Source organism: Malurus melanocephalus, unplaced genomic scaffold (genome assembly GCF_030028575.1).
Source record: "Malurus melanocephalus ecotype Western Australia unplaced genomic scaffold, MMel_1.1 scaffold_14, whole genome shotgun sequence".
Taxonomy (NCBI): domain Eukaryota; kingdom Metazoa; phylum Chordata; class Aves; order Passeriformes; family Maluridae; genus Malurus; species Malurus melanocephalus.
This window is the reverse complement of record NW_026623246.1, coordinates 1,185,042-1,209,547: the sequence shown is the minus strand read 5'-3', so window position 1 is coordinate 1,209,547 and position 24,506 is coordinate 1,185,042. Positions and strand designations below refer to the sequence as shown.

Below are 24,506 nucleotides of genomic sequence, written 5' to 3'. Positions count from 1 at the left end.
TTTAGCTGGAGATGCTCAGCTGGAACAAGTTCAGAGCTCCTGTGCTGCCTCAGACCGACAAGAGCAAGAAGCTGTAGGAAAGAAGAGCAACAACTGATTCTGCTAGGTGTGGAGAATAGCCARTGAGTGGGATTTTCCCTTACTTTTAGTGTGGACTTACTAGGGCGTTCATATTTTTGGTGCTTTCACTGTTGCCAGACAATCCAGTTCTGTGCAATTTTGAAAATCTCATCCTAAGTTCTTTAAATTGTTTTCACCTAATTGTGAGGGAATTCTAGAGGAGTGGCCTTTTAATCTTGGGCATATCATCATGTTACAGTATAACGCAYAGCACCAGTTTTCCTTTTACCATCTGTCTTTTCCTTCCCTACCGTTCCTCAATCCTATGCCTATCCCTTTTCCTACTCTGATAACTAGTTGGGGTTGAGTTTGGTTTTGTTTTAAAAGGGCTTCCCTTTRCTTCCCTTCCATGTATCTTTTATCTGTCTCCTCCCCCAGAATCCCATGTTACTTAACATACATCTCTGTGTGGTGAGGTATGGTAAGGTTCCCCTATTGTGTCAGGACCAAATGCCACAGGGACCATGGACTTTCCATATAGTTTCTCTATTTCTTATTCTAAAGGTGGATGCAATCCTTGTCGTAAAGAATTTTACAGTTTGAGGATCTTCTGTCTTCCTGAGAGCAAGATATAGAATAACAAYGTGCTGATAAATATGGCACATGGTCTTAATCTTCTGTGGATTTATTAAAGTACAGATGGTGTACTTCCTGAGTTCCTAGAATTACCATAGGAAGTATGYGGTCCTCAAGCTGTTCRTATATGATTAAAAAAAACCCTGCTTTTCAGATTTGGTCCAATGATGTTGGCTTTGAGAACATCTAAGCCCCAAGGAAAATGCAGTTGAAATTTGCCTATATCATCAGTTTTATGAGTCCAAGCCAATAGAATGTTTCTACTTCAAGTTCCTATTTAGTTTAATAGTTCACGAAATTAGTTGAATGTAGCCTGATATCTGCATTGTTAGGCACTTTATCTGATTCATTGCAGAACTTGTAGTGCTGCTTTAAGTAGTGAACAAAGACTGTCATCCAGTAGGTCAGGTAAATTCATTTAATGATAAATGTTGCCTTGCATAATTGTCTGAAATGAGCAGAAATTTAATCTGAGTCTGATGTCTGCACAACTTTGCCATGAATAATGCAGTAGAAGTCTGGACTGCCTCTTATACACCCATTTTTATCTAAATGCAAAAAGATTTCACTCATGTGAAGCAGAGGYCATTCTGACAGTGAAACAGAAATTCAGAAATTTATCTTTTAATGGAATGAGTCATTGTTTTGCATTTCTTGCAAGTAAATTGTTTTAATTTTGTGCCTTTTGCACCRTATAAAGAGCATTGAGTAAATTTTGTGGGTAAAAAGCTATTTTATGGGTGGAAGAAGCCTTTTGGTGATCTATGATGTGGCTGCACTACATGAATAAACAACTTTGATTAAAATTCCTGTCTGGTTTTCTCCTCAATCATGCCATTTTCACCAATCTTACATGTGTTATGGAAAGGGAAGGAAAGACTCGTTGTTCCTTTTTTTTACCTAATGTCTGTAAAAGTGTTTGTGAGGATTTAATGACTAAACAGAATAGGGATTTGTTTTGTTCTTTTTTCTCTGACTTCCTCTTTTTTGCTTTTTTTGAGTCTTGAAAATGAGTGTGTAAAAAGCAATTGCATGCAGGCAAGTCGCCTCATTTTTAGTATGTATCTTATGAATTTAAAAGGACTAGAAGTCTGTGGAGTAAAGCTTGTATTGGAGAGAATATTTATGCATTGCCCCACAGATCTCATGACATAAATTAATAGGAAGCTGTAAGGACCTTGTTATGAGTGTCTGCACAGGGTTGTGAAAGAAGGCTGGTTCCGCTTTGGCCTGCAAATGCATCTCACAAGGAGCTGATCAAACCTAACTGCCTGCCTTGGTTTTTGTCTTGTATTAGAGACGGTCTCTTCTAGCCAGCTGTGGCTCACAAGGGCTGGGGACACTTCTCAAATCAGCATCCAACATCTTAGGTTTTAGTTATAATGAAAGACCTATTTGCAGCAGTAACATGCACTTGGCTTTTATCAATAGTTCCATATTTTTTTTCCTTTTCTTTAAGATGCTGTTTGGGCAGCTAAACTTTGCCTGTAGCCATTTCTCTTATTTCAAGCCACARCTGCAGAATAATCATTGGAGATTACTGAGTTAAAGAAGCAGGGGAGAGGAAGCACAATTTAGTGTTAACTAAATTTGTTTGAGAACTGGAAAGGGCCTACTTGGTCTTTCTGCGTAGACAGAACCGTTCAGACCAATCTGCAATAAACYTGTGTACATAAATTATGTGGGCATAATATTTGCTAGCACTTGCTGGGTGAGATCTGCAGAATTCTTAGCCCTGAACTCTGTGCTCTGAGAGCCTTCTGTTATTTGTATGTCACTCCTTGAGAAAAAAATGAGATAAAGAGCTGTATGCAAAGGCAGCCAAGAAGCTCTCCGTAGGCAATGCCAGCTGTTACTATCTATTGAAGTCTCTGCAGAACTAAAAGGCTAGAGGTTTATGTGTTGTCCTAGCATGGTCCTCAACAAGGGGCATACAGACTGGATACTTCCTTAGGGACAGAGTGTGTACTGTGGGAAGAATTTCTTGATGGTGGGAAGAAAGGAAGAGAGCTGTTCCCTCCCCTCTGCAGCCTACATCCTGTGGAAATTGCTACTAGGGGATGACTGATTCTCTGGAAAATTCATGGGCAATGGAAAGAAAAAGAAAGGTCTTTTTTTTTCTTTTTCCTTCTCTGCCAGCTATGGCCATGAMAGTCAATTCAGTAATAAAATAAATAACCATTTAGTCTTCTCTTTCTTCTTCAGTCTTCTTATTTGAAGTGTTTAAGGAGAGATGGCTCTGGAGGACCTTATTGATACCTGAAGACAGGGTGCAAAGAGGATGGAGACAAGTTCTTAGTGGTGCTTAGTGGTAGAACAGAGGCAGTGGGAACAAACTGAAACACAGGAGGTTTCTTCTGACCATCAGACAATGCTCTTTCACTGTGAGGGTGACTGAGCCCTGGCACAAGCTGCCCAGGGAGGTTGTGGAATCCCCGTGCTTGGAGATATTTAAAAGCCATCTAGACTCCTTCATCATCCTCTCTAGGTGACCCTGGCACAAGCTGCCCAGGGAGGTTGCTTGAGCAGGTAATCTCTAGAGATGCCTTCCAGCCTCAGCCTCTCTGTGATTCCATGGCTTGAAATGGCATCTTTCCCAAGTAAGGTCTTCAAAGTCAGCATGTCTGAAGTCTTGGTAAGGGGTTTCCATGGTTTTGCAGATAAAGGCAATGGAGTTTGGTCCTTGTCAGTAAAAGCAGTGATGGTTCAGAGGCACAGAGCATTGTGCACAAAKCAGGAGGACCCTTTCTCGTCATGTTTTCCTCTGTACAGAGAAGTTTCAGTTGTTATTTAAGAACAGCACATGGCATCTCTGTCTTTTGTGTTTCTACTTCTGGTTTGGACAGATAGTTGCAGTGTCTTAGGGCTCTGTGAGTAGTGAATCAGTGGAAAAAAGCAAAAAGGTGGAGGAAGTGGGGGCGGGGGGGAAGATGGTGAGGGRCAGGGAAAATGAAAATGCAGGAGGAAAATTCTTTATGGGTAAACAGCAATCCACAGGTAGAAGGTAGAGGAGGGGGATTGTATGAGATTGGACCTAGATACAGGGTGAGGTGAATAAAATAAGACCTTGGTATCTTAGTCTTCTACTAAGGCTGTCCAGAGCAAGAGGACCACACAGGAGTTTGGTGAAAATAAGGCAGGAATTAAAGATCACTATCTAGCACTAGACTTGGTTCCTTTTACAAATATTTATTCTCGCTGTGTAAATAAAGAATAAACAAGGAAGGAACTATTATGTTTGAGTCAGTAAGTTTAGGTCAAAGATCCACTTCACCTGTGGTGTTTCCTGTATATATTATATTTGCTCTGGATATTGCATGTAATCAACAACTTTAGGAAATCACATCTGCTAAATATTTTACTAGTGAATATTTTACTAGTGAATATTTTAAATGTCAAAAAAATATGTTCAATAGGCTTTAAATTTCATTTATGTTTTTGAAATTACATTTGGTGATTACAGTGTAAAGCAGAAAATATAATTCAGACTATGAAATAGGGTTATTTTAAAGAATCAAACATTTTATAGTCTCTAGCAGCAAACTCTCCTTTACAACAAGATCTTCACAATAGAAGTCAATAAGATTTGTTTGGTAACGTTTTCAGCTAAATCAACTGTTATTAATCGTATTGTCATAGCAAAATAAATGTGGCAACATTGGTAGAATATGTTCTCTCTTTTAAAGTTTATTGCTTTTTCTCCTCCCCCTCCCTTTTAACAGAACAACCCTTAATAAAAATGGAATTTACCAGGTTGAACAGGCTTCAAAATGTAAGGCAATTCAGGACAACATTTTGTCATCATCTATCAAGAAGAAAAGGTAGGTGTTTGCTGTCCCCTCTGCTTTGTTTTAAATAGAAGGGAAAAGATTGTCCTTTTTTACATAATTCTTKATATATTAGTTTGGAGCTATACAACAGAAAATGGAATTTGTTCAACCACATGTTTGCTGCATTTTTTTCTGTTACATGGATAAGATTGATTTGAGGTTGAATTTTAACTTTTTTATTTTCACAATATTAGTCAACAAGATTTCTTCTTGTCAGTTAGCAACATTACATTCCAAATTATTCACAACATTGAGTAGAAGGGTGGGGYATTATTTCATTCTTGTGTGTCTTTTCCCTGATTGGTGAACATTTCTCCTTGTTATGGGCCATTTCAGTTAATGATTGTGTTCAGCATACTCACTGGAGTGAGCATGGAAATGTACTGGTATAAAAGCTTGCTGGTTAGTTGCATACATTATGATAACAGGAAATTAACAGTCGAATTTTAGACACATTACTCCAAGTTAATTTTGGGTTTTAATTTGTTGTTCTGTATTTTTCTGACATGGAGAAAAGTCCAACTTTGATACCAGCCCTGCTCAAATTCCTTGTCACTTTCTAATGAGAAAAAGGGAAAAGCAGCCCACTGTTTTGACATGTAATATTTTTCCTGTGTGGATGTACCAATAAATAAAACATTGTCAGTAAGAAAGGCATCCCATTAGGACTGAGTTGCAGCTTAAAATGGGTGCCGTGGCATCTTTGAAATTGGGAGCTTCCTTCCCCACTACCCTCCATTTAGGAAGAGAAATGGAATGAGAAGCAAAAGCTGAGCTAAAAATAATTATATGCCYTTCCCTAGTCAAAGTACTGGAGAGTCAATTTTTTCCTCAATACCAAAACAACATTTAACAACATTAAATGATGATTTGAAAATGAATCCTGTTTTTTTCTGCCCACTTTTCACTTTCTCATTGCATTTGAAGAGCTTTCACCTCTTTTTAAACTATCATATTTCCAGCATTTTGTCTTTACTCTTTGTATTATTTTTGATTTATTTCTTCTTCTTTTTTTTTCTCCTTCTCTACAACTTCTTCTCCCATTAAGATTCCACCTCTTTCAGGAACACTATCATTGAAATTTTTATTCTTTTGAAAGATGGTAGATCACTATGCATTGATAGTGAGAGCTGAAACATATATTGGCAGAGATCAAAGAATGCAGTTGACTGAAAACGAATGATTAATACAAGGAGAAGGAACAGCATYGCTGTATTGCCTTCAAAATCCACTTATAGCAATAAAATACTGTTGTTTATTCCACACATTGCAAAGTTGTGCAGACTGCGGCAATGGAGATGAGCTGTTCGTATTGAGGACATTTCTGAGCTGAGATTATAGGAGAAACTTTACAAAGTAGAAGACTTTTATCCTATGGTTAAAAAGCAAGTGGCTGTACCATCTAATGAGGCACAAGATGAAGTGGACAGGTAGGAAGAGAAACAGATGCTTGGAGCAAAGGAGCAAGGGATTGCTTTTTGCCATGAGTATTGCAGCTATTGCCCTTCACTGAGAAGAGCTGCAGGGATTTTGTTGCTTTTCCAAGGTGTGACCCATGGGCATGGTCTATAAATGCTTTATATTGCAGTTCTAGACTTGCAGGGACCTTTTGAATGCTCCTGCCTCTTAAATTGGAAGAAAGAGAAAAAAAATCAAGTTTAAAGGTTGTGAAATGATTAGATAGTAAGAAATGCTATGTAAGTGGAAAATTATTATAATAGCAAGTATGTGCTGGTGGTGACAAAGAGCCTGACATGCTGATTTTTGTTAGCAGTTTTCCATTTTTATTCTAAAGCAAACCCTCTGTACACTCTCCTGAGGGCTTATAAAACTGATATTTGTTTTAGTAGTATTAAAGTGTCAAAGGCAAAACAGATCCTCCCTTTATTTTGCATTTTCTGCTATTGTTTTTCTTTTTATTAGTTTCTTTCCTGAACATAAACTGCCAGGTAGAAATGTGTCCTTTTTTCACTCCTGCTGCTCAGTCTTCCTTCTAATTCRAATATCTTTTTACAGGTTGGATTTTAGTTTTAGCAAAAAGCAGTGGGAATGCATCTGTCTGTTCTGAAATTTTACCTATTGTCTCCATAATATCTCAGCACTTCTGTCCTTGCTGTGTCCTTCAGATATCTGCCAAAAATTAGGAGATACTTATACTTTTTCAGTGCCTTGAATATGTGTAGTAATTCCACCTTAGCCACTGCAGTTAAGATAGAAGGTCACTGCCTACCTGACCAATACTGTTGGCAAAAAAAAAAAAAAAAAGAAAAAAAAAAAAAAAAAAAAAAAAAAAAAAAAGCCTTTCAGGTGTTATTTGTCATATAGTATAAGTGAGTTTTCTAGTGCAGGTGGCAGACAAAAACAGGACAAAGCAAAACATATTTCATTCATTCACTTGTCTCAGCACTGTAATTATTGTCTTGTCCAAGAATTTTTATAGTTCAATTTACCTGAGCTTTTTTTATCTTAATAAAACCCTCTTAGCATCAGTGAATATGTGCTGTAGGCTCCTGGGTGACAGTGAAAATATATGAAATGTCCCAGCTCTTTAAAATGGAACAGTGGAGAAGACATCTGTCTGGGTTACAGCAGAGTCATGAAATGGTTCCCTGATAACCTGAATTGATTGCTTTAGAGAAGTGTCTCCCCAAGCCTCCTTTAAAGCAGGAAATGCTAAAATCAGCTTTCTGAGAGGAAAACAAAACTTTCTGGGCTATAAACCCACAGAAAATCCCCGAGCTTCATATTGAGTCTTAAAAAAATTATCTATAGGAATTCTGCCTSTATTCAAGTAGCTTTCATTTCATAGAAATCCTTTATTGGTGYGAGCAGATGCCTTGCAGAGCTGTCACAGTTGGGAGCTCCTGTCCCCCAGGACAGCGTGCTGGGGTGTCTCTGCTGCCTGTGGCACTGTGCCAGCTGGCAAAGATGAGTTCTGACAGTCCAGAGTATCTCTGTAAGTCACAAGAGGAGCTAAACTGGATGGTTAGGACAAGCAGAGGTGGTGTTTTGACTTGTAAAGACCTGGAAATGGTGCTTTTGTGTGTGAGCTGCTGAGCTTGGATACCTCCTAAGTGAGRGCAATTCCATCCAGTGAAGAAAGCAGTAGAAAGGCTGCAGTGTTCTTGCTTTGTAATTGGTGTTTTCACTGTAAGTTCATTTACTGTTACTTGTATAAGAAGGTCCTTAGAGTTTCTGATGGAGAGTGCCTRTGTTTCCTTTAAGGCCTCGGAACTAGCATTGGATGATGCTTTCATTTTTCTCCTTACCAAATGTTTCCCTGTAACTTGCTAATAACTTGTCAGTCCATGCAATTTCTTTCTGAGCTGATGGTGATTTTTCTTTTCATTTCTGACTCTGATCTTCATCTTATCAATGTCTTTAGGCTAGAATTTGATTTTTCTGTATTTTTTTCTCCTGGATAATGATAGCCTAAGTAACTCTTCATGGTCTGTTATCCTATTAATTTTTGCAATTTTTTTATARGTCCAAGCACATAACAGTGATTTATTGTTTAGCTTAAGGAATAAAATTCGATGAGTTATTCAACATTAGAATAGGCTATTTTGGTCGTTTGCTTTTATCTTATCTTCCCCCCACACACACTCCCTGCCCTGCCTTGCTGGTACTGACACTGACCTGATCCCATGGTGACTCAATTTAGGTAGCAGCTTCAGCAGGAAAGTAGATCCATTTTCTCTGAGAATACAACATACCAGCAGGCAGCTGCCAAAATAGGAGAACCTTGATCCCATTTTCTCCATTTCCATCACTCTTTGGTTATACTGGCTGTGGCGTTTGGTGGAATCTGTCTTGATCTGGTGTAACACAATGAGGAAGAAGAAAATATATGTGCATATCCTTTTGCTTCTGGGTTATTTTTTTGCCTTGATAGTAAAAGTGATCTATGGAGGCATTTGACAATTGCAAAACCAGGCAAAAGCAAAACAGAGGTGGAGTCAGGTCGGTACCCATAGTGACATAGGAAAGAGAAATGGACTGCATCTGGTCAGATCAGCTACTGTTGCAATGAAGCCAGTTTTTTTCTTTGCCTGCCTCTGCCGGTTGATTTCTCTTGAGTTGTGCAAGGGCTCAGTAGAATCAGTTTAGTCATCATCATCATCATCATCATCCAGTTTCTTTAAGAGTTCACTGAGTTTGGAGGATAAAAATTGTACATGTTGTCATATGTGCAGACTTGAGCCAGAGACCAGGTCTAATGCAGTATTCTTCTTAAAGATATCATTTATTTTCCATGTGGAAATTGGACATGATTTTACTCAGGGATAGATAAATGAGTTACCTTTAGCAATTGCATACTTTTATGAAGCAAACAAAAAAGAGATCTGTTTTTTTCAAATGTTGAGCAGAGAGAGAAGGAAGCTTTCAGATCATTGACCTCTGCTCCTGCAACCACCAGAGTGTTTTTTATTTTCCTTTTTATCAATTCTCAAGCTCCTCTCAAAAACAAGTGATGTTTCTTGCCATCCCAATTCTTGTAAAACTGTTCAAAATAGACATTTCTAAGTTCCAGCATAAGTTAACTCATGATCGTTTAGGCTATTTTTGTTAAAAKAATGCAAGGTAGATTGTGTATGAAGACTCAAGTCCCATAGAATTTTGTTATGGCATCCAGGCCATGTTTTATTCCTATTCTCCCAGTGCTCATTATAAGTCAGTTATTGTTTTTTAAAAACCTGTATTATGATCCAAGTACAAATGGGAGAAGTAGTAACATTGAACATGAAAGGAAAATATGTCTCTCTTTTGTCTTGCATGTTACAAAGTATTTCACTTATGAAAAATTTAAGTGTCTTGAACGGATTTTCAAGGGCTGAGAGCCCTTTGGTTATATGTAGCAATGTAACCAAAATTCTGGTTCATGTGAAAGAGGAGATTGTTTATTTTAGAGACAATTTGAAGGAAAACTTAGATCTGTAAATATTGCTCTGTCATCTTTAGATGGTTGAATTGAGCTTTAGGGACTCTATAAAGTWAATGAAAGAAAAGGCATAAGAAGCATTACATTTCATCTTGGCATCCAAGAGCCACTTCGCAAAACATTTTTGAAGTGTAGACTGCCAAGTGCAAAAGAATTATTTACATTATTTTGGACTTTTGCATTTGAAATGATTTCTAATAACGTCAAGATATTTATGGTCAATTATGTAAGTTTGAAACAATGTACTTTTTAAAGTTTCTGAAGTTCATTAGGACATCAGTACTAAGAAGAGCAGTTTAATAGGTCATGCTAGATAAATGAGGATAGTGCTGTTGAAAATTACAAAAAATAAAATGGGTCATAGAGTTCTAAAATCAAACTATTATATATGCACCATGCACATTATTATTAATACATGCATAATTTGAATGTTTTAGAGACTGTTTCTAAATATACATACATCTATATTCCAGTGTTTGATGTTGTTTCCTTTTTTAGATACTCAGAAGATTATTATCTTCACATAGTCACAAAACTGCAGAACTGTACCTGGGCAAAGAAGCCAGAAGAATCTACAAAATTCAGGTACTTTTCATTTTCTCATTTAGAAAAACTGTTTACCCTAGATTTTTCTAACAAGCCATRAATTTAAATATTTCCTTTTAAACAGATCATTTTCTTTTGCTTGTAGTAATTTCTATGAATCTTTTGATGCTGGGGCTCTTCTTGTTTTTTGGAATTTAACTGTGCTAACTGAATAGAATAAAAGAATTATGTAAATAATTTCACCTATCTCCACTATAAAGAATAGTAAACTAACAAGTGGAATGAATTAAAATATTCCTGGCACAAGCCCTACAGCATTAAAAAATACTGCTAATGTTATTTTGTCCATCTGAACTGGCACTCTGATAAAAGACTGTAGTGAAGCCATGTATTCCTTATCCCAAGACTATTGCCTCTATTACAGAAGTGCCCAAGGCACTCATTAGGTTTGACACGGCATGTCATGGCCCCTGAGCATGTCAGCACGTGATTCCCTCTGTCCTTGTTCGGGATGGCACATAAGGACATGCTCAGTAGGGATGTGATCTCTGAAAAGCCTWAATTCTCATTTGGAAATGCATCACACTGGTTTGAAAGAACAACTTCACTGTGCCRTGCCTGTTTTCTCCAGGGAAAAAAGCTCTCTTGAATTACATGTTTACATGGATCAGAATTAAAGATTCTGTCATGATCRTTAAAAATAAATAAACTGACCTATCTTCCAAGTCTTTTAAGTTAAATAACATTGAGAGYTTAATATCCACATGCTCAGCATGATCCCTTTGTAAGAAATAGTATTTGAGGGGCAGAGGGGGGTGGTGGTGGGGTAGAGGGATTTGTGCAGCATAAAATCCTGTGTTTGCTGGGTATCACAACTGACTAATGGTGTTTCCCAAAACTGARGTAGAGTTAAGGTTTAAGAAATTTTTCATTGACTCAGGCAGGCCTTAGCTGTGCACAGAGATATCAGGCATGATAAGGTGCTGTAAAGCAGCCCATTCCATTTGAGAAAAGGCAAGTCTTGTACAGAGTTGACAGGAGGTGAAGCTGCTCTCACCTGCTCCTTACCCTGCTACATTTGGGCTTTTTGTTTTCCAATCTGTTTTTTTTTTTTTTTTTTTTTTTTTTTTTTTTATCTTCTTTTCCTTCCAAACAGACCAGCCACCACATACAGCTGTTTGCCACTGTTTCTGCTCTACTGGATATTTGAATCAGTGGCACAATAGCCACTCATTTGTCTAGCCTGAGTTCTTCATTTATTGCTTATGCAATCTGCCTTCCACTGGGCCAACATCTACATCTTCTAGGCCTATGGGAGTCAAACATCCAAAGCATCATATAGGACTGAACTTTAGGTGCAGGATGCTTGCTGTTCCCTGTGCTGTCTTTGGCTTCCAGCAAGGAGTGTGGGTCACAAGTAGTCAAAGTGGGTTATGCAACCAATGATCAAACTGGAAAAATTCAAAASAGAAAACAGTGGGATGCATTAAGCCACCAAAAAAGTGTGGACTGTAAGTACATTGAGGTGAACTTGATAGCTTTAATTTAGCTCAAATACCAAGCAGAAAACCATATTTCAAAATCCATGGGTCAGCATGGGCGGGGCAAACTTGTTACTAAATCATCATTTAAGAGCTGTGATGTTATGATTTCTTTGGTTTTCCACATGCAAACCAGCTGGAGTATTAGCTAGTTTGTATTTACATAACTCATGCAATTCTAATGAGAGTAGTATGTATTTTTCTGTTCCTGAAATTTGGTCTGATTTGATGTCATCAAAGAATTCTGTTGATATAAACAAAGACTAGTACTTTGGTGTAGGACGTTGTGAATGATTACTTTACAAAAGATGGGTGCTTTTGCATAAGTCTTTTCTGTCTTTTTTTTCATTCTCCAAGTCTTCTCTGTTGTTTTCTGGAAATAGGATTTCAAAATTTTACAGTTGTCCTTAATCTAAGACCATACTGGAGATTTTCAAGGGTCTTAGCAGTTGGTCAGTAGAGGCTTTAAAAAAAAAGAGATTTAAAAAAGTGAAAACAAAACTTTGTATAAACTTGCTGCCTAAATCTCCATGCTTACAGAAGTCACAGACTTATTCATCAGACTTAAGCCTGCAACTAGCTTTGCATGGGCACTTTAGCTGAGAAATGATGCATTAACAGAGCTATGGGGAAGAAAAGGTTTCTAGAATTGTAGTGAAATAAATTAATTAATAATCCCTGGGCAGTAGATCTCTTCTTTTTTTTCTGACTTAGCCTAATGTCAGYAATAGCTGTGTAATACAAATATTAAACAGTCTGAAAATCTCATTAAGTAGGTAGATAAACACACCCATTTGCAGAAGAGGAAATTAATCTCAGAGGGGTTGTGCTGCAGAAATTGGGTACTACAGAGAGCCACCTTCAGCAGGAGAAACTTGAAGCTGCCTGTGTCACATTATTCACCTGCCAGTGCCACCAGCAGTCTGCCTGCTGACAAGACTGCAGAGAGGCTGCTTGACTTCTTTTCCTGTTTGTCCATCTGTTAAATGGAGTGAATGCTGATGCTTCTCAGGCRTGGTGTCAATTTTATGACATCTCTCTATTATCCTGAAGTTCTGAAGAACAGGCATGCATATTTATAAGGGATTTAATGTCTTATGCTTCAGGGCGTAAACTAACCTCTAATTAATAAGGTTGAAGAGCAGCTTCTCCTGGGGTAGTTAATTTCTCAGAGAAGCTTTCCTGTGTTTTCCGTTGCAGCTTTTGCTTTTGGCTTTCATCGTGCTGCTAGTGGAGTGAAGGAATATGTGATCTAAGCCAGTAATTCTTATGTTCCTAGAAGACAGCACTATGTGCCAAGGAGTACACATCCATTCACTTTGTAAGCTTCCCTCCCAGCAGATCCAGGCCAAATAAAAGAATATAAATTAGAAGTGCAATGCAGGAAAGAAATACTTGTCTTTTTATTTGGCAAAAAGGTTACAGCTGACAGCCATGTCTGGCACRAACGGCAGTGTTTTTGCCAACTCACTGTTGGAGAGCAGAGTGCAGGACTCCAGGCTGACCCTCTACTTCCAGGCTGAGCTTTGTCATGCAGCTGTGCAAAGTGTGTCTATTTGGCGTCCGAGAGCTGCCCTTTCCCAAATGACTCCCTTAAAGCTGCTCTGCTGTGCAGGCTCACACACACTTGGCTAAATTGCTGTCTGGCAGTGCTCAGTTGTTCTTGACAGCTACGTGTTATTTACACATGCATTTCTCAAAATCAAGAACCAGGAAGCAAGTACAAGCCATGATGTTCTCTTTAATACCTTCCACATCCACAGTCACTCTTCTGTGGTTGATTTTTGTCCAGACTGCCAGGGAACCAATGTCCTGGCATTTCACTTATTTTGGTGTCTATAATGGTGACATCAGCATTGCCAGATATAGGCTGCCCTCAGAGGAGCAAGTGCAAACACTTGTTTCATTGCTCTTGAAATCTATTTAAGGTTTATTGGGCCCCACAGTAGTATTTGTCGATCATTGTTAAAGAGGCTTTGTCTAACTCCACAACAGAAGACAGCAAAGGTGATGCACCASCAGTGGTGTAAGTAGCATCCTGCTAACAGTGAATTTGGAAGTCTTCTCCAACATTTACTGCTAGGAACATATAGAAAACTATTTCTTCATTCAGACTTTTCCTTTATGAACTTCATCTCTTGACCTTTTTAAAATTTCTTTTGTTCTTTGTCTCTACAATCATCCAGCATCTCCACATTATGCCTTTTTTTTCTAAACCCATCTGAATTCTTCCTCCCTTTTTGGATTTACACTTGTTTTAGACAGAGCAAGTCCTTGGATTTCTTGGTTGTAAGAGAGAAACGTGGTAGAAACTTGGAAAGGAAGGGAAAATAATCTCACAGCTGCCTGGAAGGGTCATCCTTAAAGCTCTGGGGAAAGMAAGCTGTGCTGGGTAGCTTCCTCTGCAAAGGCTCTTCTAGCTACAGTCAGCAGAGTCTCAAGTTCCCTAGGTAACCTGAATATTAATTATTATATTAGTATTCTTCAAAGGTTTTCCACTTTAAAGAAATGTTTCATTAGTGCAACAAATTACGGAGCCCAATTAAGTGCAAGCTGTAATTGTTTTTTACACSTCCACATATCTGTGTTCTACAGACTTTTAAGCTTGATTTATTCTCATTTGGGCTATACACAATGGTATCAAATAATTTGCAGGTTTTCAGAACATTTGTGACTTAATTTTTGCAGAAAACTACAAAATAGTTAAAACAGCCCTCAAAATGAGGGGTAAGRGAAGTTACAGAGAAAGGTTGAGGAGATGCTGTGTTTCAGAGCCTCTGAGCATTGCATTTCTGGGCAATGTGACTGAGCTTGAAGCCTGGCAAAGCAATGCAACAGTTTTTCAGGAGTGGTATCACACCAGAAGAACCCTTGTGTGATCTGTGGGTACTGGGCCCTCTCCCTAGGGAAAGACCATTCCAGACAAACCTTATTTGCCTCTCACAATGAAGGCACAAGGATATTCATAGGTGTAAAACACAGTTCTAAACCTCCTGATGTTACACTTCAGTTTAGCTGTCACTCTGCTCTCCCTGACCATAACATTTTAAACTTTATACTTTTTAAAAAGAACATTACAACTTTAAAAAAAGAACATACAGTATTGAAGAGTTAAAAGATCAACCAATTTTCCTAGTCCTGTTATTTTCCATTTCGCTTTTTATTCCACTTGACCTCTATTACCCTTTTCCCACTTGAATATCTCTTCTTAAAAGTATGCAGTAAACATTCCTGCAGATTATAGAATCCCACTTCTTGAAGAGATTAGTTTTGTTGCTAGCTACAGAATAACCCATATAACAGTATTGCTTATCACATCTGTGTACTGSAAGGAACCCCAGCTGAAGCACAAATAAAACATACTGCAAGGTCAATTTATGCTTATGTAAGCTCGCACCATCACATAATCAATAGCTTTTCTAACACTAAACAGATCAATATTTCTGCTGTAATCTCTGAAATTTCTTCCACATTACAAGAAAATGCACAGAACTCTGAGATTGCAGAGTGGTTTAAGAGTACATTTGCTGCACCGATTTAATAGATCATATGTAAAATAATGATTATATATTCAAAGACACATTTTATTTCAGGAGAGAAAAGTCAGGGTGGAGAGATAGTAATTAATGACAGGTCTAAGAAAAGCTTGAATCTTTTAATTGGTCTACAGACTATTATATACTTTTCTAAAGGTTGGAGGATTACTATAAGGAGAACCTAATTTTGGATAAGTCTGAGCTAATTATGTCTTCATGGCAGACTCTATTTAAACAGTCTTTGGTTTGAAAATTTTATTACACTTTTTACGTATTCAGCCTTGATTTCAGATTCAATCCTTTTGGCTTTCTTTGTCTTAGACATTTATGATGTCACCTCATTTATAGACAATTCAAGGGCTGTCAGTGCAGCATTCCCRTTCAAGATGTTCTGTTTCAGATATCAGATTTAACCACTCTCTTCTAAAAGTTTGAAATATGTTATAATATGCCTCATTGCACTTTGATTGACACATTGACTTGGATTGACAAGAGCTTGGAGAAACCCATATCATTGTCTAGAGCCCCCAGTGCAGTACAATAAGATAATTGCTGGCTCATTATAAAATATTACAGCAGTGAATATAGATAAAAATTGGTCTTGCTGTTTGTAGTTATGCCCTTGAAGTTTGCTGTTACACAGCAGAATTTTTTGTGGGTTCTTCTACTGTCACAAGTCTCTGCAATATAAAACCTCGAAGGCTTTGGTGTCTTCACATGYACAGTGCAATAACTCACATGAACTAATGATTACAAATACCCAAGCTAGGTAAACTATTAAACTGTTAAGCAAGCACAAACCTTTTCTGGTTTGTAATAATCCATGATTTTTGTCACTTGAATACTTTGCTCTTTGTTCAAATGACATTACAAGCTGTGCTGTGAAATCCACTTAGCTTAAGTAGTCACAGTTTTAAATATTTGCTAGTTTTCATTTGTGTTTGGTTCTCTGACTGTGATGTTTCTGTGTGTCTGGTAACAGAAGACCCACAAGGAGATACACCTGTGTAAGCATTGCTGGCATTAGTAATATGCAGGTGCTTTATAACAGGACTGATTTGTTTCTGCACACAAGCATTTACTTTATAGGCATTTGTAAACAGTCACTTAGAATCAAATAGATTTAGACCATTATTGAAAAAAGTTTGTCCTGATCACTATTAAAATACTCCAGTTGTTGAATTTTTGCACCTTGCCTAGGTAACCTGTTTCCATGTGTTTCCTAATACTGAACTTAAGCTTTCTTTAGAGCGAATTAAAATTATTTTCCTCACCCTTCCCACCATGGCCTTAAAGGACAGTTGAGCATCTACTATTCTGAATGTTTTGAATATTTTGATACTTCTGCAGTGTCCTTATCCATCCATTTTTCTCCTCCTCCCATCCCAGTTTAGTCCAGTGTAAAACAACTGAAATATTTCACACTGTTCTCAGCAATGACAAATGCCCTTAGGCCACAGGCACTAGTGTCATACTGAAGTAGTCTACAAAAGAAATACAAATAATCACAGTTTTGTCAGACTCTGTAGGCTTACCTGGGGCACTGCAATCCTCTGAGGATTCCAGTTAACTGTGTTGGCCCAGTGGTCCAGCTGTAGACTGGAGTGTACCAATTCCAGYGGTATACTCTCTTTCTTATGTACCAAAGTAATGCTGTGTAAAGTCTGGGTGCAGAAGCAATTGCCTTTTCACACCAAAAATGTATCTGACTGAAGTATTTTAAAACATATAAATCAAAATTGCTTTAGCTAAGCATTTTTAATGGAAAAAGTTTGGAGGAATGGGAAGTTTTTAAACTCTGCAGAAGCTTTTTACATGAAGACAATGAAATTTCATCTTCAGTACAGATTCTTCCCATTTCATTCAAAGTAAGGGTGGTGCTGGCTTTTGAACCAGCTGTGAGTTTGCTAACCTGATTGTTTTAGCCCTTATGGTTAGTCCACATTGAGTTGTTGAAGATGGTGAGATGTTTGCAGTATGATCACGATGTGTGCACACTGTGACCTGTCAGCAGGAGCATGCAGCCTGTACACAGGGCCTGAATCAGCTAAAATGCATATATTCATACTAGCACAGAACCAAGCTGAGCTAATTTTGAGGSATACGATATCTTGGCTACAGAGCAACTGCATGAGCTGGGAAGAAACTACATCAGCATATTTAGAGCCTGTGTATTCCACTAAAGAGAGTGGATTAGGCATGTGAAGTATTCGTTATGCAGAAGAGTTTGGAAACATCTGTAAGCAAGGCAAAAGCTCTCTGTTACTGCCCACAGTTCAGCATGGACAAGCTGCATAGCACCTGGAAAATAACATTATTTGGCTTGTCTCAATATTTTGGTAACTTGCTCCAAGAAACCAGGATTTTCTTAAGGTCTCCATGGCCACAAACCTGAAGAAATTTGAATGCCACACGGGCTCAAAAGTCTCTACCAGCTGAAYGTCAATACAAACTTGGGTCCTGAATCTTTCAGCCACAAAGGGAAAAATTAGGTGAAAGTGTATGCTGAGCAACAAAAAACATTCTTTKGTGCAACTGTGTATAATTCTGTATTGTCTAATACAGTCAAGACTTCCCAGACAAATGCAGCACACACACACCCCCCCCCCCCCCCCCCCCTTAGGTTATTGACTAGGATTATCATGACTGTACTTACTCAGTCCTATGARATATCTATTACCAGTCAAAATAGTGTAGCCTTTTTCCAGCTTCTGATTTTGTTCCTCACTTGTTACAAGTAACTTTTCTAGATAATACAATCAACTCTTTCTGCTTATCTTGGCATAAGAAATATCTGTGTTTGGAGTTATGCCTCAGGATTTAAAAATAGCCCTTCAATATCACTCAGCTTCCAAATCCCTGCAGGAGAAATGTTGCAGGAAAAGGCTTCTCCAAATAAGAAACTGTCAGTAATAATCTCTACTACAGAGGCGATATTTTCCAAAACTAGGGCCCTACAAAACTTGGGTGCTTTGACTCAAACATCACCTTCAGTCTGGACTTGTGATGCTGTGACTGGATCATAAACATCCTTTGTTCTAGGGCAACCCCCCAGTCACTGTTAAAAGCTGGAACTTAAACCTTCTTAYTGTAAGCTGCATTCAGGTTTTGAAAGGTATGAGGTGTATAGTGACATCCTATCTTCCAAGAGCTGCTTCCATATCTCAAGGTTTTCTCCCACTCAGAACAGACAACGTGAATCACCTTCTATTCTTCAAAAGAAAATTTTAAATAAATAAATAAATAAATAAAGCAGAGTTTTGGAGTTTGGCTTTAAGTTACTACTGTTTTGTGCTGTTAAGATTTTGACCTCTGTTTTTTATCCCACCATCTTTTTAGGAATTTCTTTGTGTGGTAGATTTTAAGTTTCCCTCTCCCCGAGGCATGATGAAATGTCTTGGTTTTGCAACTCCTCACATACAGCACTTGTTAAAAGGATTGGCTTGTAGGATAAGTGTTAATCGTATGAAATAAATGCTCTTTAGTGAGTCATCACCTCCTGACAGACCACATATGAATTATATTAATACTCTGATGAAATTGCAGTAATAGATCGCTTGAACTACCCAGTTTCTACCCCTTCCTCATYGTTTGCTGTCAGTTGTAGATTACCACGTGTAACAGCTTGTACAAAATCCTGTGTGAACAGATTGCTGAATACACTGCCTTGGGTACTGCTGTCTGCAGGTTACATGCATTCCCGCCTCAGCTCTGTACAGGGATGCTTGGGCACAGTGGGATTGTGTGTCATGATTTGATCTAAGTAAAAGGTTTCTATTGTTACCACCAAATTTTTAGCATGKATGCTCTAAGAATATTTGTCATTTCTCAGTATATATTTTCTTATTCTTACTGTGTTTCTGGAGTTGCTTGGCTCTGTTTTACTTCCTCAGTGGATCCATAATATTAATTTAAACCATTACTTTCTTATTAATTCTGCAACCTGTTTTCCTTCCACGCTGCTTCTGATTTTATTGAAGCACTTATTCTTGTAGAATGAGTAATAAAAAGCAAAAACATGTCATCTCTGTTAATGAATGGGATCTGTTATCAGTTTGGCTTTTCAGGGTGTGGTAACCATTACATACAAAAGAGCTCTTTTACTGCAGCTGGCAAGAATATGTCCAGTGGTTGGCACAGATAATATTTAGGCCTGCTTCATTTAGCTTCAAGGGAAAAAAAAAAAGGAAAAACTGAACTATGGGTTATGTGATTTCTCATTTCCATGTGAGTGTCAGGGAGCAGTGAAGGACAGCTGCTTCCTGAGGGTCAGGGTRTGGGATCCCAACACAGTAACCTGGCCAGCAGAGCAGAAACTGGCTGGGCTSATCCCACTTCTAGCCAGGAATGGGGCAGCCCTAGCCCAGGCATGGGCACCTCCCTGGGGACAGGATGGACACACCTGGAGACCTGCCCTGCTGTGACAGGWCCCCACCCTTGGACCTAGAGGTTTTCCTTGACCACAGATCTTCCCTGCACCTTAARGCTTTGGCAGGGCAGTGGGAATCACCATGTTTAGGGAGTTGAATGAGTTTATGGAAATCTGAACCCTACTGGTTCATCTCCCAGGAATGACATTTCCTGGTTACTCTTTGAGTACAGTTATTTCAGGTCTGTGCCATCCCAGCACACAGTCATTCCCAGTGTTCCTCATACATCTGGAAAATTTGTCTTGCAGGAGTTTTAGAACTCAGTATTCAAAATGGGTTAATATATGCCAGTAAGTTGTCTGACAACTGAAATGGTGCTCTTTCTTTCCATTGGTATTTTATGTATGAATTAAACGGACCTTCCCAAGCTTTTTTTATGTCCCCCTCCTCCCATTTTGACCATTTTTTTCAAGAGAAGTGAGATTGAGAGCTATCCCAGACTTGTTCATCCTCTTCCCTGTCTTCCAGGAAACATAATCTTTGGCTTCTTTCATGTGCTAGATGCTTCAGTTCCATCAGGAAGGAAATAATAATTATTTATAATATTTTATTATTAATATTTATAAGTATTTTTAGTATTTTTATTATTGTTGTCCTTGTATTTTCTGTGTTTACGTTGTTGATAAAGTGAAATGAAGGTGTGCCTTACCTCACTAAAGTCAGCTCACCTTCMGGCAGAATTTGGCCTCTAATATTTAACTAGTTTCAACACTTTGTTTTACTTCACGCATTGAAAACAGTTTTAAATAAAACTTTTCTATTTCTGACTCTAACTGTAATTTTGTTTTTCTTTACAATTAACCTTCACTGTGGTATTTTCAAAATTCTGGGCAATTCTGTTATAAATGTATTTTCTTCTCTAAATAGTTTGTAGTTCTCTTAGTATCGCACCTAATCAGAAAGCTATGTCCTAACAATTGATACATAATGTCTGGCCATGAATATTTCAGCCTTACAGCCTGAAAATCAGATCCCATGGCAGCAGAGAGGACGTTGTGGCCTAAAGCAAAATGAATAATAGCGTTTTGAGTTCGATTTCAAAGGTCTGGTGGGGATTTTCATTTCATTTCACTGTTAATAATGTAGAATGTTAGCACACATAATATTTTTGTAAGTTTGGAGGTAACAGGAATTGTAAGACGAGTGATAGTCTTCTTTCCCTCAAATGGTTTGAGTGAATCCCTCTCATTTTTATTTATTAAGGACTTCTGCTAGGTATTTTAGGGAGCCTCTAGACTGTCTCTACCACAGAGGTATCTTTCTTCTTTATGTGGAAGTTGTGATGTAATTTATTTAACACCTATGATACTGTGAACAGGAAAACTGTGATGAACAGTTGCAGAAATTAATTATTAATTAATTTGTTTGTAGCCATCTAGTTATTCCCTAAGTAGCATTGCCAGTACCTTCCATCACCATYTCATTAATTTCCTTGTTTTTTCCCTCCTTCAGCCTTCTTGTTTCTTACAAACACTTGTTCTATGTTGATGAAAATCACATTTTTAATTCTTTGGCTACTGAAGTCTCTGTGTTTCTATATTAATCTTAGTAATTAATAATACTGAAGAGATTGATTACAACTTTTTCTCAGTGGGAAAAGAAGACCAAGAGATAAAAACAGTTATCAGTTCTTGGTCTAATTAGTTTCTGAACATTTGCTGTGAAAATGGACTTGCTTAGCCAAGAAAGTCAGAGCAAATGACATCACAAAATGTTAGTATAGCTTTTTGTTGCTAGTTAATTCAAACTTTTTCATTGATCTGGTTCTCTAGCACTGATTTCCTACTTATTTGCCTGGTTTTGAGCCGGTTTTGTTTGTTTGGGGTTTTTTGCAGGTCAGAATTAGCCTCCTGCTGTGATGCAGTTCACAATTTTATTGCTTCTCAAAACAACAGCCCACTGGGAAGTAACATGAGTTATGAAGTGGACAGTAAAAAGACTATCCTCATTACAGAGGACATTTTTAAGATGCTGCCTGTGGTAAGAACTGTGTTTTTACTTGTTATTATAATCACAGTGTCATTTATATATTTTGGGATAGTAATTGAGATGCTTTGATTCCTCTGGAAAAGACCCATCAGGTCTTGTATGCACTTTATGCACTTCTTTATTCACCTTGCAAGGTGGTTATTTTTTTTTTAGCTTTCCTCTGTAGTGGTAGACGCATTTACAGGGGATAATAGATCATACATTGGAGGTACAGTTGCTACAGAACACAAGCAGTGTCTGGCTTGGCAGCCAGCTGAATTCAAGAGAAAATACTCTGATAATGTTTGCCTTGCTTTTATCATTCCTGTTCTTTAAGGCATTTCAGTCTGGAAGAACAATTCATATTCCTCATATACCCATGCCTTTTCCAGTGAAGGCTTGGGTATGTAATTTATGAAAGCTATTTTGTTGGTAAACCTGATACAGAATAGCACAGAACAGAATAGAATACAACAGAGTCATTTCAGTTGGAAGGGACCCACAGTGATCATCTAGTCCAACTGCCTGACCAATTCAGAGCTGACCAAGATAAAGATAATCCCCATGTTATTAGGGATTGTSTGAATGSCTCTCAAACACTGACAGGCTGYGGACATCAACCACCTCTCTAGGAAGCCTGTTCTAGCAATTGACCATCCTCTTGGTAAAGAAATGTTTCCTAATGTCCAGTCTAAACCTCCACTGGCACAGCTTTGAAGCATTCTGATGTGTCCTGTTACTGGATACAAGGGAGACAAGATCAGCACCTTCCTCTCCACTTCCCTTCCTCAGGAAGCTTTAGAGAGCAATGTCACCCCATCTGTTGTCCAAACTATACAAGTCCAAAGTCCTCAGCCACTTTTCATAGGACATTCCTCCCAGCCCTTTCACCAGCTTTGTTACCCACTGGGGCAGGGTGTTTGCAGCCAGAAACACAGAAGGAATCAAATTTTATATTTTAGGATTACAATAGAATACAAGATTTTGAGATGAGACAGAGAAGTTGTATTTGGTTTGTTGAAACTAAGAGCAWATGGGAGCCCTCTTACCCATCCCTGGCATTTGTGAGATCCTAGCTAGCATGACTCTAGTTCTTCCTAATGCTGCTGTGAATGTGTCTTTATTGACTTCATTGTAATAGAGGATGTAGTGGTTCCAAATTTAAACTGAAGAGAGAAAAAAATAGCATGTTTCATGTGCACATATGCATTCTAAGCTATCCAGAACTGTCTGGCCTTCTGTGTGTGTTCTCCTACTGTCCTTTCAGAACTGAACAAAGTATTTGAACATGTTATTTTGTAGTATATTGCCAGGCAATATGAAGTTTGCCACTTTCCCCACACTTTTCCCCTTGTTCAAYAGTATCTCTTCCTGCTTCTCTTTAAGCAAGCTGATGAGAGAAGAAGGAAGGATAATGCTTTCCATAATCAAGTTTTGACTCACTTTTACAACCGGGTTTAATTTTGCYGTATCCCAGCTGTTGGCCTCTGATGAATGTCAGTGCTCCCACGGCAGAAGGAAAAGTTTCTGAGTCTGGGATAACTGCCAGCTATATTAACGTCAACCTAAATTATAGCCAACGATTTGCATTCATTTGCTAGGTTGTGAACTGTGCTGGTTCTCAAGTGGATGCACTTAGCTCCCACACAGCTTCCAACTGCAAGACAGCAAGCTGAAACAAGAAGAGGAGCGGAGACAGTGAACTGCCAGAAACAGTAACCTCGTCAGTGAGGCCTCGCATTCACASAGTTAAGCTAGGGCACATCATTATCCTTTACAGCATCTTCAGGATCCCCTAAATTCATTGTTCTGCTTCGAATGTAATTGTGTGATGACACAAGTGAGGAGAATTTGCAAAGTTACTTTCTATTATCTGAGAAAGCAAATGACTATATGACAACCCCCAGTCTGTTACAGTGCAAAGGAAAATGGATACATTTAAACTATCTTCAGTATAAATTACTTCTTTAGCCTGTCAAGGTTTCAATCCACTACTAGATAGTTTTAGTGTTAAATGTATTTGAAAGGTGCCCAGTTTTAACAATCCAGTTTTATTCTCTCAAAGTTCTGATAGTAGAAGTAGCAGTTTTGTCTGTTGGTGCCTATTTTCGGCTCTTGGCTGTCCAGGTTTGGCAATCCTGTCTGCTAAATGGTGAATGTTTTTATGGGAATTCATCAGATTAAACCTGCAAGAGCAAATAGACACAAAGAAACAATCAAAACACTTATAAAGAATCGTCTGCATTTTTTTATTTSTTTGCAGTCCTCTCCTCTTTCAGTCTATCCCTTCAAGAACTGTGCTGTGGTTGGAAATGGAGGTATTCTGAAAAATTCCAGCTGTGGTGCTGAAATCGATAGTTCTGACTTTGTGTTCAGGTAAGAGCTGCTTCATCTTCCTGAAGGGTGTCCAACATTTCTAAAAACTTGGCASGGTTGGAAGCATGCCAATGCCAGTTTGTAGCAATGAGAAAGGATCTTGACAATTTTTTATTTCTGCCTCATTAGGGATACTTCTGCTCTGTAGTTTTCAGAACGTTGCTTGGGTGGATACATGTATCATTTGTGATTGCAAAGACAGCTGTGATATGTGATTGTCTGAGAACCTGACATTTGGGGTCATTTAATATCCTTTAGGAGACCAGTATTAAATGTCACATGTGTATCTCTGGTTTAACAAAGTGTTTACTTCGCTATACTTTGGGTCACTCATGTAGCTATTTAATTGCCCCAGTATTTGTTTCCTTCTCTGTTGCTCATTTTAAAAATAAAGTATTTATTTAAGTAGTTTTTCATCTTCCTCTATAGACTGGGAGAAAACAAGGCACACTCCAGGCGTAATTTGGCCCCACTCTCACAATGTGTGACTCACATTTTATAAATTGTTCAAAGAAACAGAGTAACAGAGGGAAGGTTTTTCTCTCAGTGTTGTCTGATCCGGTAGCATGCTGGCTTTTCCTTCCTTTTCTTAATTTTGCATAATATTTGGGCTTTTGAAAATCTAAAAAAAAAAAAAAAAA

The 24,506-nt window shown here is 38.1% G+C and overlaps 1 protein-coding gene across 2 annotated transcripts in view; it reads left to right on the top strand.

The window, feature by feature from the left end:
* The window catches only part of ST8SIA6 (ST8 alpha-N-acetyl-neuraminide alpha-2,8-sialyltransferase 6), a 44,989-nt gene that overhangs the window by 5,302 nt on the left and 15,181 nt on the right, over positions 1 to 24,506 (top strand). For both annotated transcript variants that reach the window (XM_057383397.1, XM_057383388.1), the window contains exons 3-6: positions 4,419 to 4,517; positions 9,967 to 10,053; positions 21,357 to 21,501; positions 23,753 to 23,865. In XM_057383397.1, coding sequence (XP_057239380.1) covers positions 4,419 to 4,517; positions 9,967 to 10,053; positions 21,357 to 21,501; positions 23,753 to 23,865 — 444 coding nt within the window. The remainder of the gene's footprint in view (positions 1 to 4,418; positions 4,518 to 9,966; positions 10,054 to 21,356; positions 21,502 to 23,752; positions 23,866 to 24,506) is intronic.